We start from the raw sequence: 15,832 nt of genomic DNA, 5'->3' as shown, positions 1-15,832 counted from the left end.
TCAGAGTAAAAATTCTAATGTTTTATTTAAGTGAATAACTTACCCAATTTGATATCTCCATCTAAGGTAAAGAGAATGTTGCCAGCCTTTAGATCTCTGTGGATGATCTTATTATCATGTAAGTAGTTCAATGCATCTAAAGTCTGCTTGCAAACTACTTGTATTTGGGACTCAGTTAATGGTCTCTCAAGTTCTATAAGGAGAAAGTAAAAAAAAAAAAAAAATCTGCTTTTTATACAGTGAAAACATATTAGCAGGCTGTATACCTTTCTGTATATATCATCACTGTCAAAGATCATACGCAGTGAATTTATTTTAAAAGAACTATATCTACAAAGATCACTTTCTTGACACACTCAACATTTTAGAATTTTACTGTAATTATCCAAGAATATAAAAATATAATTGAGTTGATTTAACTTATTGAACTTCACTCAATACTTATATATTTGAATATATTTATATATGGTTGAAATTCTTTCATCTTATCAAGTATAATTTAAGATATGAACATAAAGAACAAAAAGGTATTTACCAAGCATCACAGCATCTACTGCTCCACCTGCACAAAATTCAATGAGGATCTGCATGCAAAAAAAAAAAAACAAAAGCTTGTGTCTAAAACTACATGGAGTTTTGAGTTTCAGTATTTTTTCTTCAGCTTAGCAAAAAAGATAAGGAAATAGCTATCAAATAATCTGGTTATGGAAACTATATACTCAACGAAGATTTTGTCAAAAGAGTTACAAATCTCAAACAATATACATTTGATAAAGCCCACTGTGAAAGCGTGGGCGTTTTTGTTAATTGCCATGTTTAGTGTCCCTGCTTCTCTACAACTACCAGGTACAGAACTTTTTCATTTGGTATTGTACTGCACAGCTATTTGGTCACCAATGAAAGATTTTATTACTTATATTTTTAAGGCAACTTGTGCTTTAAGTGAATAAATATACATTTGTTTTTTTAAACTGTATTAAATAGGAATAAATCTTGAAAATATTTATACAGAGACTTCTTTTAGAAAAAAAAAAAAACAGAAGAAATACACACAAAAGCTTCAGATCCTAGCTCAATTATTACCTGCTGATAGGTGCTTATCTTGACTTCCCTGGTAAGACATAACACCACGTACCTTTCCTTCTTAACCCTTACCACAGTTGTAATTTTATATTTATTGTGATTATTTGATTAATTAACATTTATGTCTCCCACTAAACTTCCCCTCACAGTTGTCTAAATTTTTATTGTGCAATAGTCCCAAGTAAAGGTCTTATCTGTTTACTAACTAGTCTAGGGGCTCATTTGCATTACAATCTTTGGAAACATTCTGCCACAGCCCTGAACAATAATTTCAGAAAACACATTAATAATAACCATAATTTTTAAAAATAACATATTTTTAACTAATTAGGTAGCTTCCTGCCTTTTTTCCCTCAGCATAATGCTTTTATTTTTTTTTTACAAGTGCTTGCCAATTAGAAATTGTTTTCAAATTCATTACACTATTCAGAAAATAATTTGGGAGGTAGATCATTACTCATCCTACAGATGAGTAAACAGACTCATAAAAGTTAACTGACTTATCCAAGTTCCGTAAGTGGTAGCACTAGGATAAAAAAATATAGACCTTTAGGCATCCAGTCAGGTATTCCTTATACTACTTACTCTTCTCTCTCATAAAACTTTGCTTCTTCCTTCAAGAAGAAAGACTGAAGCTGTATTTTAAAAAGTCCTCTTGATTAAACTAATGTTGGTACAGAACAAGTGACTGACAGATTATTATAATGAATATGAAAGTTTTATTTCTATATCTACTTGTACCTTAATATTTTCTGAAAATGAATAAAATTTATACATACAGCTTTAGCCATCACATCATGCACTAAAGTTGAATCTGATAATATGATAAATATTTAACATTTCTAGTATTTTATAGTTTATTACAAGATTTACATAAAGTTTAGGATAAAAAATTATAAACAATTTCTAAGAGAAACTTTTAAAACTTTTAAATGATTAAATTTAAATTATAAACAAGGACATCTAATTTCATATTTTAGGAAATTTATTATTCTTAACCAAATTTTTCCACGTGGATCCAGTGTCAAACAATCATGATGAAACTGTACAATCTGAAACATAAATCTGAACATCTGTTGAAGCTGAGAATAACTTTGTTATTACTCTCTTATCAGCAGATCAACTCTCATTCAAGTGACACAAGTAACTAAATAGAAGAGATAAGACATAAAATAGGTTTTAACAATCCATAAACATCTCTTTAGGACAATTAACTCATTTTGGCTACTCCTTTAGATCAACAGAAAATACTAACCCAAAGATTGTTCTCATAATAGAAGGCATCTAGAAGCTTGACTATATTTGGGTGATCACAAGATGCTAATATATCAATCTCTACCATGTAATCTTCAAGTTCTTCTTCAGATTTAGTGTCAATCACTTTTGCAGCAGCTAAAACACTGGTCTCTTTATTCTGGGCCTGAAAATGAAAGTATCAGAAGCGTCACATTTCAAATGCATCATTTTCTAATTTTTTATTATTTTAACAGATTTTAAGTTTTAATTCATATTTAATTCATATTTATGTTTAGGCTGTCTTTTAAAAATAATGTGGCAAGAGAATGAGAAGACAAGCCACAGACTGAGAAAATATTTGCAAGACACATATTTGATAAAGGAAAGTTTTAGGTTCACAGCAAAATTGCGTGGAAAGTACAGAAAGTTCTCTCGTGCTCCATGCATAACCATCGCCCCACATCAACACTGCACACCAGAGTGATACATCTGTTACTATGATGAACCTACATTAACACATCATTATCATCCCAAGTCCAAAGTTTACATTACAGTTTGCTCTTGCATCTACGGTTTCAACAAATGTATAATGACATGTAGCCCTCGTTATAATATCATACAGAATAGTTTCACTGCCCTAAAAATCCTCTGTGCTCTGCCTACTCATCCCCTCCTTCCTCCAACCCCTGGCAACCACCGATCTTTTTACTGCATCCATAGTTTTGCTTTTGCTTTTTCTGGAATGTCATATACTTGGAATCAGAGTGTGTATAGACCTTTCTGTTTAGCTTCTTTCACTTAGTAAATATGTATTTACAGTTCCTTAATGTTTTCATGGCTTAATAACTCATTTCTTTTTAGCACTGAGTAATATTCTATTGTCTGGATATACCACAGTTTATCCATTCACTTACTTAAGGATATGTTGGTTGTTTCCAAGTTTTGGCAATTATGAATAAAGCTTCTATAAACATGTATGTGCAGGTTTCTGTGTAGACATGTTTTTCAACTCATTTGGGTAACAAACAAGGAGTACAACTGCTGGATCATATGGTAACAGTATGTTTAGTTTTTTAAGAAACTGCCAAACTGTCGGCCGGGCGCGGTGGCTCACGCCTGTAATCCCAGCACTTTGGGAGGCGAGGCGGGCGATCACGAGGTCAGGAGATCGAGACCATCCTGGCTAACATGGTGAAACCCCGTCTCTACTAAAAATACAAAAAATTAGCCAGGCATGGTGGCGGGCACCTGTAGTCCCAGCTACTCGGGAGGCTGAGGCAGGAAAATGGCGTGAACCCGGGAGGTGGAGCTTGCAGTGAGCCAAGATTGCGCCACTGCACTCCAGTCTGGGTGACAGAGCGAGACTCTGTCTCAAAAAAAAAAAAAAAAAAGAAAAAGAAAACTGCCAAGCTGTCTTCCAAAACGGCTGATAAAGAGTCTGCATACACACCAGCAATGAATGAGTTCCTGTTGTTCCACATCCTCACCAGCATTTGGGGTTCCCAGCAAGCATGGGTTTCACCAGTCTAACAGCTACATAGTAGTACTTGTATCTTTTCAATTTACAATTCCCTGATGACATATGATGTTGAGCATCTTTTCATATACTTATTTTTCAAATCTTTGGTGAGATGTCCGTTCAAATCTTTTGCCCATTTTTTAACTGGGCTGTTCATTTTCTAATTGTTAAGTTTTGGGAGTTATTTGCATATTCTGGATAACTTTCCTTTATCAAATATGTGTCTTGCAAATATTTTCTCAGTCTGTGGCTTGTCTTCTCATTCTCTTGACATACTATTTTTAAAAGACAGCCTAAACATAAATATGAATTAATGCATGCTATGGCTATGCACTGTGCTAAGGGCTTCATATACACAGGGGACAGCATTTCAAATCACAGCCTCTGGTAGGTCAGATCGCTAGGATTTAAATTCTGGTTTTGCCACTTATTAGCTGTGTTGTTTGGGGCAATTTACTAAATCCCTCTTTTAGTTTCCTCATCAGTAAAAATTATCTACACCTCACAAGTTCGTGAGAATTAAGATAACATATATCTGCCAAGTAAAAAAAAAAAAAACCACACATATAAACATTTAATATACTATCTGGCATATATAGAAGGATTCAAAAATGTTAGCTGTAATTACTATTTAATCTTCACAACAACCCCATGATATATTATTATCTCTACTTTAAAGGAGGATATAAATGAGCTTTGAGGGGTTAAAAGGCTTCCCCAGGTCATGCAGCTAGTAAGAAGCAGAAACAGAATTTAAATCCAGGTCTGTTTCCAAAGCCCTTTCTGCTGGAGGTTGAAACCCATTTATGCCGGAGGTTGCAAATTTTTGTGTGTGAAATTAACCCATTTATGCTAGAGGTTGCAAATTTTTTTGTGAAAAATCAGACCTTGGCAATTACCTTGGGCAGTAGGATATAAATAACCCCCACAAGCTTAGCGTTCCATTAGTGGAACACTAGGCATAATCATTACCCGTGAAGGGTGGCAGAATACACCACTTCAAACATGCCACTCTGACATAAGGATCACTTTGAGTTTGAAAGGCACTTGAAAAATAGCAGATGCAAGAAGGGCGTTCTAATCTTCCACCTTTTCTTCCTGAAACTAGGAGATGCAAATGTTCCTGTAAAAGACGTCTTCTCTATCCCAGGGGAAAAGAAACATTCTTTGATAGGGAGTCATAGTCAAGAGAATTGTGTACAAACAGACCTTGTTAAATTAAACATCTTCCTTTAGCCTCCCCATATAACATACCTACTTTTCCACAATCGCCTCTCTTCTTTCAACCTAACACAAAAGCATGTAGGTTTTGCCATTTCTCTATGACTTCATTTTCTTTTGAGGGCTCCCATGTCACATAAAACTTATATTAAATGTCTATGCTTTTCTCCTCTACTCTGTCTTGTGTCAATTTAATTCTCAGGCCCAGCAGGGATGCTAAGAGGGTGGAGGCAAAGTTTTGCCTCCTCTATACCCTTTCCAGTCTCCCCATATTTCTATCATTTGGTCATTTTTCCTTGTTCTTAGTACTTTAACTTTCTTGTTTTCTTTCTTTGGTTAACTTCTCACCATCATTTATTATAAATGAAAGGTTTCCAAATATGTAGTAGATACTAGGATCATTTTTAACATTAGGAATCAGATCCTAAAATGCTAACTAGGTTGTCTGTATAAGACATTTCACTATGATGTATGTTAACATCACTTCAGCAAAACTGTACTTATTACATTAAAAACAGATTATTACATTAACAAAAACACTTATTACATTAAAGTTAATAAATGTTTCAATAAATAAATGTCTAAATCTCACTTTTAAGAATTTATCAGAAGGAGATAATTTCATAAAATAAAACTCATGCATATACAAAAATACTCATCAAAGCACCATTTGCAATAGCGAAAAAGTGAATCAGCCTAAATGTCCCTTAACAGGAACCTGCTTAAATCATGCAGTACAGTTCTACAATGAAAAATTACGCAGCCACTAAAATTAATTGACTGATGTCCTGGAGGTTTTAAAGATGTATCTTTTATACTTGTGAATGGGCTGGCATGAAGGAAGAAAAATAACTCACACTAGATAACCTCTAAAATTCCTCACAGTAACAAATTCTGTCATATACTGATTATACCAACAATGATATCATTTGGTTTAATATAAATAATAAAAGTTACATTAAAAGAACAGTGCCTCAAATTATTGCTTGAAAATAACATGATTACTCATCAGGATCTAGTTCTAAAAAACTCTAAAGAAACAAAACTGAAATAAATATTTACAAGTGTGTGACACTAATCTCTACACTAATATAACTGGGACATAAAGTATTTTTAAAAAAGAGCTTATCTACCTAATATCTAAAGGCATAAAAACTCTTCACATAGGCCAGGCGTGGTGGCTCATGCCTGTAATCCCAGCACTTTGGGAGGCCAAGGCAGGCGGATCACAAGGTCAGGAGTTCAAGACCAGCCTGGCCAACATGGTAAAACCCCATTCCTACTAAAAATACAAAATTAACCAGCTATGGTGGCGGATGCCTGTAATCCCAACTACTCGGGAGGCTGAGGCAGGAGAATTGCTTGAACCCGAGAGATGGAGGTTGCAGTAAGCCAAGATCGTGCCATTGCACTCCAGCCTGGGCAACAGACCAAGACTCTGTCTCAGGGGAAAAAAAAAAAAAACAACAACAAAACTCTTCACATAAAGGCTTAATGAAATAACTAAACCTGGGGTTCCCCAACCACGGGGCCACAAACTAGTACCAGTCCATGGCCTGTTAGGAACCAGGCCGCATAGCAGGAGACCAGCAGCAGGCAAGTAAGCAAAGCTTCATCTGTATTCAGAGCCACTCCCCATTGCTCACAATACCACCTGAGCTCTGTCTCCTGTCAGATTAGCAGCAGCATTAGCTTCTCAGAGGAGCATGAACTCTATTGTGAACTGTGAACCCTACTGTGAACTGCGTATGCGAGGGATCTAGGTTGTGCGCTCCTTATGAGAATCTAACGCCTGATGATCTGTCACTGTCTCCCATCAGCCCAAGATGGGAACATTTAGTTGCAGGAAAACAAGCTCAGAGCTCCCACTAATTCTATATTATGGTGAGTTGTGTAATTATTTCATTATACATTACAATGTAGTAATAATACAAACAAAGTGTACAATAAACGTAACACACTTGAATCATCCCCAAAACATCCCCGCATCCAGTCTATGGAAAAGTTGTCTTCCATGAAACCAGTCCCTGGTGCCAAAGAGGATGGGCACCACTGAACTAAACAAATGTTAAAAACGAGAATGGAATAACAAATCCCAATCTTAATTTAAAAATATAACTTCTGTTGATAAAAAGATTTCAAATATCAGTCATGATCACCTAAAATCACTGTTTTTATTTTCATGAATCATCAATAGAGCTTGGCCACATTACATAAACAAATGAGGGACACTGGGAAACATAAGTTGTCTGAATGTTCCATACTGGTTTCATATTCTAAAAAAATTACACCCTCATATTACTCTTGTTTGAACAGAAGGTATTCCCTGGGTGGTGAGTACAGGAATAATTTTTAAATCTTCATTTATTTTCTTTCTATATTTTTACATTTTCTAACATTACATAGTATTTCATAGTGAAGAATATATTTTAATAAAATTTTTAGCTGGAAACTGAAAGACGAGCACAGAAAACAGAGATGATTTCAGTCCCACAGAGGTGTTAGTCAATCAAAGGCAAAAAACAAACAAACAAACAAAAACCATGTAAGATAAATACAAAAGGAATCTAAAAAACAAGGAATAAAAAAAAATAATCACTGGGACTGATTCTATCAATCTGGATGATTTCATCTCAAGGCTGAGGTATTCTTCCCCCACCAAAAGAAGAAGAGCCTAATTGTCCAGTGTGTAAGAACATTTAACCATAAAATGTAAAAACTAAACAACTCAAATTGTTCACGAACAACTCAAAATGTTCATGAACATCCACTACAAGGCACTGGTCCAAGCTGCGGAAAACACAAAGACAAACAACACTCCAGTGAAATGTGCTCTCGAAAAGAAACACAATACAGCCGTCCCTTCTATCCCCAGGGAATACATCCCAAGACCCCCCCAGCGGATGCCGGAAATCTTGGATAGTACTAAACCCTATATATACTACGTTTTTTCCTTGCATACATACCTATGATAAAGTTTAATTTATAAATTAGGCACGGTAAGAGATTAACAACAATAATAAAATTGAACAATTGTAACAATAGACTATCATAAAAATTATGTGAATGTTGTCTCTCAATACATTTACTGTACTGTACTCACCTATTTTCAGACTGCAGGTAAATAAAACCATGGAAAGTGAAACCTTGGATAAGGGGGAACTACTGCACAAAAATCTATTAAAAATCTTGGTCAAATCTTCACCAAAAGAGTTGATCTGCTGAAATCCATTCATTCTTCCAACAAATACTTACTGAGTGCCTTCTATATGTTAGGTTACTGTTCTAGATGCTGACAATGTGCAAATATGCAAAATCTCTCTGTGCTGGGGTACTTACAATTTTGGGGAGTGGACAGTCAACAAATAAATCAGTATATTAGCAATTAGTACTGTGGGAAAAAGTAAACTAATAAGAAAGATGAGGAGGCTGGGCGTGGTGGTTCATGCCTGGAATCCCAGCACTTTGGAAGGACAAGGTGGGTGGGCCCAAGAGTTCGAGACCAGCATGGACAAATGGCGAAATACTGTCTCTACCAAAAAATACAAAAATTAGCAGGGTGTGGTGGTGCACGCCTGTAATCCCAGCTACTCAGGAGGCTCAGGCACAAGAATCATTTGAACCCAGGAGGGAGAGGTTGCAGTGAGCCAAGATTGCACCATTGTGCTCCAGCATGGTTGACAGACTGAGACTCCGTCTCAAAAAAAATAAAATAAAATAAGAAGAGGAAATGGGGTATGAGAGCACACAGGCCAGAGTTTACAACTTAAATAGGGTAGTTAAGTTAGGTCTAACTGAGGTGATATTTGAGCATATTAATATCAATAAAATTCAATTATTATTTTAATGTTTTTACCTATATAAATTGGAAATATTAGTATTTTGCAAAGAAATCAGTAAGAAAAATCTCAAATTATTTCAAGTATGTTATCCTATATAGTAATATCCATCGTGCTATTAGAAGATGCACTGTTCTCTGCACTTTCCATTTAGTAACTTACTTAATCCTTGTATCAGTTAGGGTCCAGACAAGAGGAAAATCACAATGATTATTTTAATAGAGAAAATTTAATAAAAACAATGACTAACTCTGTTGCTAACTGAAAAAATAATACAAAGGATCAGGGAGGTAACAACTACAGGCAAAAGCTTCCACCCCTAGAACTATGGGAACAAAGGGAAAAGACTGGAATTATTAAAATTCAGAAGCCTGGAGGAAGGGTTCCACAGAGCTGAAACTCAGACGGACCTCTGAGGACAGAGTGCTGCTCAGCTGGTGCTGTTGTCTCTGAAGAGGGGTCCTGTGAGACTGGGACCCAAACTTTTGAGGAACAGGGTACCAGCCAACTGGTGCTGGTGTTATGAAGGGTTATGATGAGGTTAGTTCTGTGAGTGTTAGAAAAACTACAAACTGTATTCAACAGCTGCTACAGAAAGAAACTGCTGATGCTGGAGCAAAAAAAAAAAAAAAAAACCTCTACAAGGGTGATGGTCAAAGTAACAAGAAAGCAGACAGGAAGTTCACAGGAAACAAGACAAAGGTGTAAGTCATTTCTTCCTTCTTCTCCTTGCAGCCTCCCTCTAGTGCCCTATACTTTTGAAACAGAAATGAGCTGCTAGCAAGGCAGAAATGTGATCTGCAGTCTTTGAACCAGCATCACAAAGCATAGAAGGGCGTATTTGGAACTGAGATTAAGAACTGGCATAATCCTTCAAAACCTATGAGCAACACAGATGGGAGAGCTAAGGTACAGAGCAGAGTAAACGTCTGGGTAATAAATATCCAAAGTTCCAAAAAGCTATTAAGTGAAGAGAGGGGAAACCGCACTGAAGGAAGCATATACTTTTAGACTGTTAATACTGTTATCTGTTTTAAATTACATGCAAATTATGGTGATCTTTTCAGTCCTGCTAAGATTTTGGTAGGAACAAGTATCAATATTAAAAAAGAATAAAATTACTCATCATCATTTCGCAAACACATAGTTAATTCTCATTATTTGTGGTAGTTATGTTTTATAAAATCACTGCAAGCACTGAATTAGCGACTACTGAAACATTGTTCATAGGGAAAACCATGCACATACATACACCCTCCCATAGATTATTATATTCTTAAATCCTGAAAACAATTCATCCAGGGAGATTCTCCTTTCTTTATTTTACAAAAGAGAAATGAGGTGTATAAGTGTTAAGTGACTTGCGGAAGGCCATCCCAAAAACAGATGTCAGACTTGGGATTCAAACCCTTTCCAACTGGCCCCACAGTCAGACCTTCTTGCACTTCACTACACTGCCCTCTGCTGTCTCCATCCTCTGGTCATCTCTTCATGAGAGGTGAAATCAAGGCAGTGTCACCTTGTTCAAGTTTAGCTGGGAATGTGCTTGTCAGAGGAGTCAAATTTTTTTGCAGCTTTGCGCATACACACAAATAACCAAGTAAGTGCTGCAAGTATAGATTTTAGGACTACAAGTAAACTTTAACAAGTAGGCAAATTCACAGATACAAAATCTGCAAATAATGAGGATCAACTGTACATATTCTTTCCGTAATTTCTGTAAAATATTACAGAAATTCAAAGGATTATGTCATTTCCTGAAATCTGCAAAAGAGAAAGAACTATACTTTATATTCTCCTTATATTTTCTTCACATTCCCAAACTCTATTTTATTTATATTGTTCTGGTTATGTATTCAAAATTTAGTCACTGGTCAGTCAAAATATATCAACAAAATGGTGTCAGTAATAAGTTAAATTTGGCTAAGTCTGCAGTTTCCAAAATGTTTTACCAATTCTCAGATCACACAGTTTTCCTGCTCATTTCAAGGACTTATTGACTCTGAGCAGCATGAATATGTAGAAACAAACACAACTGTGTAATAAAGAAGCTGAGAAATGTGCATAGATTGCATAGTTGGAAAAGATGAAAAACAGAACACAAAAAGACAATTTCAAAAATATATTTTAAAATAAGACAAAAAATGTACCACGTCTGGAAATTAATTCAAAAAAAATAAAGACTTTTAAATAGTAAGGAAAACAATCCCATTTACGATAGCATCAAAGAGAACAAAACACTTGGGAATTAACTTAACCAAGGAGATGAAAGACTTGTACAATGAAAACTAAAAAATCAATGCTGAAAGAAATTAAAGACATAAATAAAAACACATCCCATGTTCATATATTGGAGGCTTAATATTGTTAAAATGTCAATACTACCCAAAGCAATCTACAGATTCAATGCAATCCCTATCAAAATCTCAATGACATTTTTTGCAGTAATAGAAAACCCTATCCTAAAATTCACATGGAATCTCAATGGATCCTGAATAGCCAAAATAATCTTGAAAAAGAACAAAGCTTGAAGACTCACACTTCCTGATTTCAAACTTACTACGAAGCTACAGTAATCAAAACAGTGCAGTCCTGAAATATAAACCAATGGAATAGAGACCAGAAAAAAAAAACTGGCATATATATGGTCTAATGATTTTTGGCAAGGGTTCCAAGACCAGTCAATGAGAAAAGGGCAGTCTTCTCAAAAAATGGTACTGGGAAATCTGAATATCCACATGTGAAACAGTGAAGTTGGACCCTTACCTAACACCATAAACAAAAATTAACTCAAAATAGACCAAAGAAAAACCTAAATGTAAGACCTAAAACTATAAAACTCTCAGAAGACAGCATGAGGCAAAAGCTTTATGATACTGGATTTGACAATGAATTCTGAAATATGACACCAAAGCACAGGCAACAAAAGAAAACACAGAACTGGACTTGATGAAAATTGTAAAATGTTACACATTTTAAAAGACAATATTACAGTAAAATGGCAACCTATAGAGTGACAGAAAATATTTACAAATCATGTATCTGATGAGGATTAATATCCAGAATATACAGAGAACTCCTAAAACTCAACAACAACAACAACAAAAAACCACAACTAGCCAAATTCAAAAATAGGCAAAGGAGCTGAACAGGTATTTCTCCAAGGAAGATATACAAATAGCCAATAAGCACATGAAAAGATGCTCAACGTCACTAATATTAGAGAAATATAAGTCAAAACTATAGTAAGTACCACCTTACACCCACTAGGATGACTATTACTTTAAAAAAGAAGGAAAAGAACAAGTATAGGTAAAGATGTGGCAAAATCAGAACTCTTGTTTTGTGCACAAATCGATAGAAATGTAAAATTGGTATAGCTACAGAAAACAATATGGCAGTTCCCCCAAAAAATTAAAAATAGATTCCTACAAGATGCAGGAATTCCACTCCTGGGTATATACCCTAAAAAACTGAAAGCAGGGTCTCAAAGTTGTACACCCATGTTCGTAGCTAAATACACAACAGCTAAAACATGGAAGCAATCCAAGTGACATCAATAGATGAGTGGATAAGCAAAATGTGTATATACATACCACAAATATTATTCAGCCTTAAAAAGGAAGGAAATTCTAACATATGCTATGACATGGATGAACTTTAAGGTTTATTATGTTAAATGAACGAAGTCACAAAATGATAAATACTGTATGATTCCATTTAATGAGGTACTTAGGGTAGTCAAAATCATAGTATCAAAAAGTAGAAGAACAGTTGCCTAGGGCAGGAGGAAGGAAGAAATAGGAAGTTACTGTTTAACAGGGTAGAGTTTCATTTTAAAAGATGATAAGAGGCATGAGGATGGACAGTGGTGACGGTTGCACATTACGAATGTATTTAATACCACTGAACTAGACATTTAAAAATCATGAAGATGGTGAATCTTCACAGGATATAAAAAATAGTCAAGACAGTAAATTTTACGTGCATTTTACTACAATTAAAAAATTGAAAAATAAATGTGCACAAATTTTGTAACTTAAAAATAAGCATTAATAAATAATCATTTGTTTTGCTCTAACAATTCTCCTAAAAATTTAACCTAAAAGAATGTCATGGAAATATACATCCATTATATGATGGAAGCATTGCAAAGCAGTAAGAAAAGGATGGTCTTTAAAGTACATGGTGCTGGGACAACTGGGTATCTACATAGAAAAAATAAAATTCGGCCCTTACCTCACTCTATAAGCAAAAATCAACACCAGTTTAATTACAGACCTAATGTAGAAGGCAATACCATAAAACTTTACAAAGATAACACAGCAGGATATCTTCACCATCTTGGTTAGAGAATAATTTCTTAAGACAAAAACATTAGCCATGTAGGGAAAAGTTAATAAATTGGACTATATTAAAACTTAAAATGTCTACACAAAAAAAAATCCTAAAGAGAGTGAAAAGATAAACCACAAAGCAAAAGAAAATATGTACATCATATATAACTGACAAAGGATAAGTATCCAAAATGTATAATGACCCCCATAAATCAATAAGAAAAAGAAAGAGAGCCCAAAAGACTTTAACAATCACTTCAGAGAACAGGAAATCCAAATGGCCAACAAACATGAAAATGAGCTCAACCTCATTAGTAATCAGGGACGATATTACTTCACATCCATCAGGGCACAGATCAAAAAAAAGGGGGCCAGAAAAAAGATTCTATCAAGGTTAATTTAAAGATCCAAAATCAGACATGGTATGCTAGTTTCTTGGCCATTCTTTATAAAACTTTGGCAGGATACTCTGAAATAAATTATGTAATATTACTTTATCTTTAAATGTTAATAAGCCATAACACAGACCTTTAAAATTTTAAGAGACTTTATAAAGCTCATGCCATACAACATACCAACTGGCAATAAAACATGCTTTACAAGCAAAAATAAAATATCTTGGCTGGATACGGCAGCTCACGCCTGTAATCCCAGCACTTTGGGAGGCCAAGGCGGGCGAATAGCTTAAGCCCGGGAGTTGGGGACCAGCCTGGCCAACAAGGCGAAACCTCATCTCTACTAAAAAATACAAAAATTAGCTGGGTGTGGTGGTGGGCGCCTGTAATCCCAGCTACTCCAGAGGCTGAGGCATGAGAATCACTTGAACCTGGGAAGCAGGGGTTGCAGTGAGCCAAGATCGCGGCACTGCATTCCTGCCTGGGCAACAGAGCGAGACCCTGTCTCAAAAAAAAATTAAAATTAAAATTAAAAAATAAAGTATCTTGATTTCCAGTACATTTCTTTAAAATTGAGATGTTAAAATGACAACATACAAAGAGAAATGAAATTTATTAACTTTGCTCACACTTTCCAAGAAAGGAGGAAGGGACGGAAGGAGGGATGATTCAAATACCTTCCCCTTCTAAAGAAAGCACTCAAATTAACTAATATTTCAGCATTAATTTATAGGAAGAAATGTGAGCGGATAAGCTGGCAAATTAGAAAAGTTGATCATCTTATAAATTAAAAGAACAATAAAATATTGTTTTTATACTCCATATGTACATTCAGTAGTTATATCCTTACAGATAAAAAACACGTTAGTAAGAAACACAGGGATATAAAATAAATGCCCTGGTCTTGACATTTTTCTTCCCATTATCTTGAGATGAGATTATCACTTAAAAACTACTTCTGAAAATGATTCCTCTTTAAGAAAAAAATATATATATTCACTGAATCGATTAGTTCTTTTCGTTAAAATTTTTTCTGAAATTTCAAAACCATCTCAGTTCTCATTTTGGTACATAAAAGTGACAGATTTTTATAATAAAAAGGCAACATTTCATACAGTAACAGCAATAGCATCTTTTTTTTTTTTTCTTTTTTTTATTATTATTATTATTATTATTATTATTATACTTTAGGCTCTATGGTACATGTGCGCAACGTGCAGGTAAGTTACATATGTATACATGTGCCATGCTGGTGCGCTGCACCCACCAACTCGTCATCTAGCATTAGGTATATCTCCCAATGCTACCTCCCCCCTCCCCCCACCCCACAACAGTCCCCGAAGTGTGATGTTCCCCTTCCTGTGTCCATGTGTTCTCATTGTTCAATTCTCACCTATGAGTGAGAATATGCGGTGTTTGGTTTTTTGTTCTTGCGATAGTTTACTGAGAATGATGATTTCCAATTTCATCCATGTCCCTACGAAGGACGTGAACTCATCATTTTTTATGGCTGCATAGTATTCCATGGTGTATATGTGCCACATTTTCTTAATCCAGTCTATCATTGTTGGACATTTGGGTTGGTTCCAAGTCTTTGCTATTGTGAATAATGCCGCAATAAACATACGTGTGCATGTGTCTTTATAGCAGCATGATTTATAGTCCTTTGGGTATATACCCAGTAATGGGATGGCTGGGTCAAATGGAATTTCTAGTTCTAGATCCCTGAGGAATCGCCACACTGACTTCCACAAGGGTTGAACTAGTTTACAGTCCCACCAACAGTGTAAAAGTGTTCCTATTTCTCCACATCCTCTCCAGCACCTGTTGTTTCCTGACTTTTTAATGATCAGCAATAGCATCTTATATTCAAGCAGAAGTGTACCTTGACATAGAGACACTACTGTGGCAAAATAAGAATTAACTGCTTCTGTTACAGAGTTGTGTTAAAGATCTGTGTGAATTTAAATACAGATTTACAAATAAGAAACATGGGACCTCTCCCTCTCCCTCTCCCTCTCCCTCTCCCTCTCCCTCTCCCTCTCCCTCTCCCTCTCCCTCTCCCTCTCCCTCTCCCTCTCCCTCTCCCTCTCCCTCTCCCTCTCCCTCTCCCTCTCCCTCTCCCTCTCCCTCTCCCTCTCCCTCTCCCTCTCCCTCTCCCTCTCCCTCTCCCTCTCCCTCTCCCTCTCCCTCTCCCTCTCC

At 35.6% G+C, this 15,832-nt stretch overlaps 1 protein-coding gene across 2 annotated transcripts in view; it reads right to left on the bottom strand.

Moving 5' to 3' along the window:
• Positions 1–15,832, bottom strand: part of SLK (STE20 like kinase) — a 64,937-nt gene that overhangs the window by 34,338 nt on the left and 14,767 nt on the right. For both annotated transcript variants that reach the window (XM_024253841.3, XM_002821127.5), the window contains exons 2-4: positions 2,339–2,503; positions 536–584; positions 44–193 (exon numbers count right to left, since the gene is read on the bottom strand). In XM_024253841.3, coding sequence (XP_024109609.1) covers positions 44–193; positions 536–584; positions 2,339–2,503 — 364 coding nt within the window. The remainder of the gene's footprint in view (positions 1–43; positions 194–535; positions 585–2,338; positions 2,504–15,832) is intronic.

Source organism: Pongo abelii, chromosome 8 (assembly GCF_028885655.2).
Source record: "Pongo abelii isolate AG06213 chromosome 8, NHGRI_mPonAbe1-v2.0_pri, whole genome shotgun sequence".
NCBI lineage: Eukaryota > Metazoa > Chordata > Mammalia > Primates > Hominidae > Pongo > Pongo abelii.
Note: the sequence above shows the minus strand (reverse complement) of the source record. Positions and strands in the feature narration are given on the sequence as shown.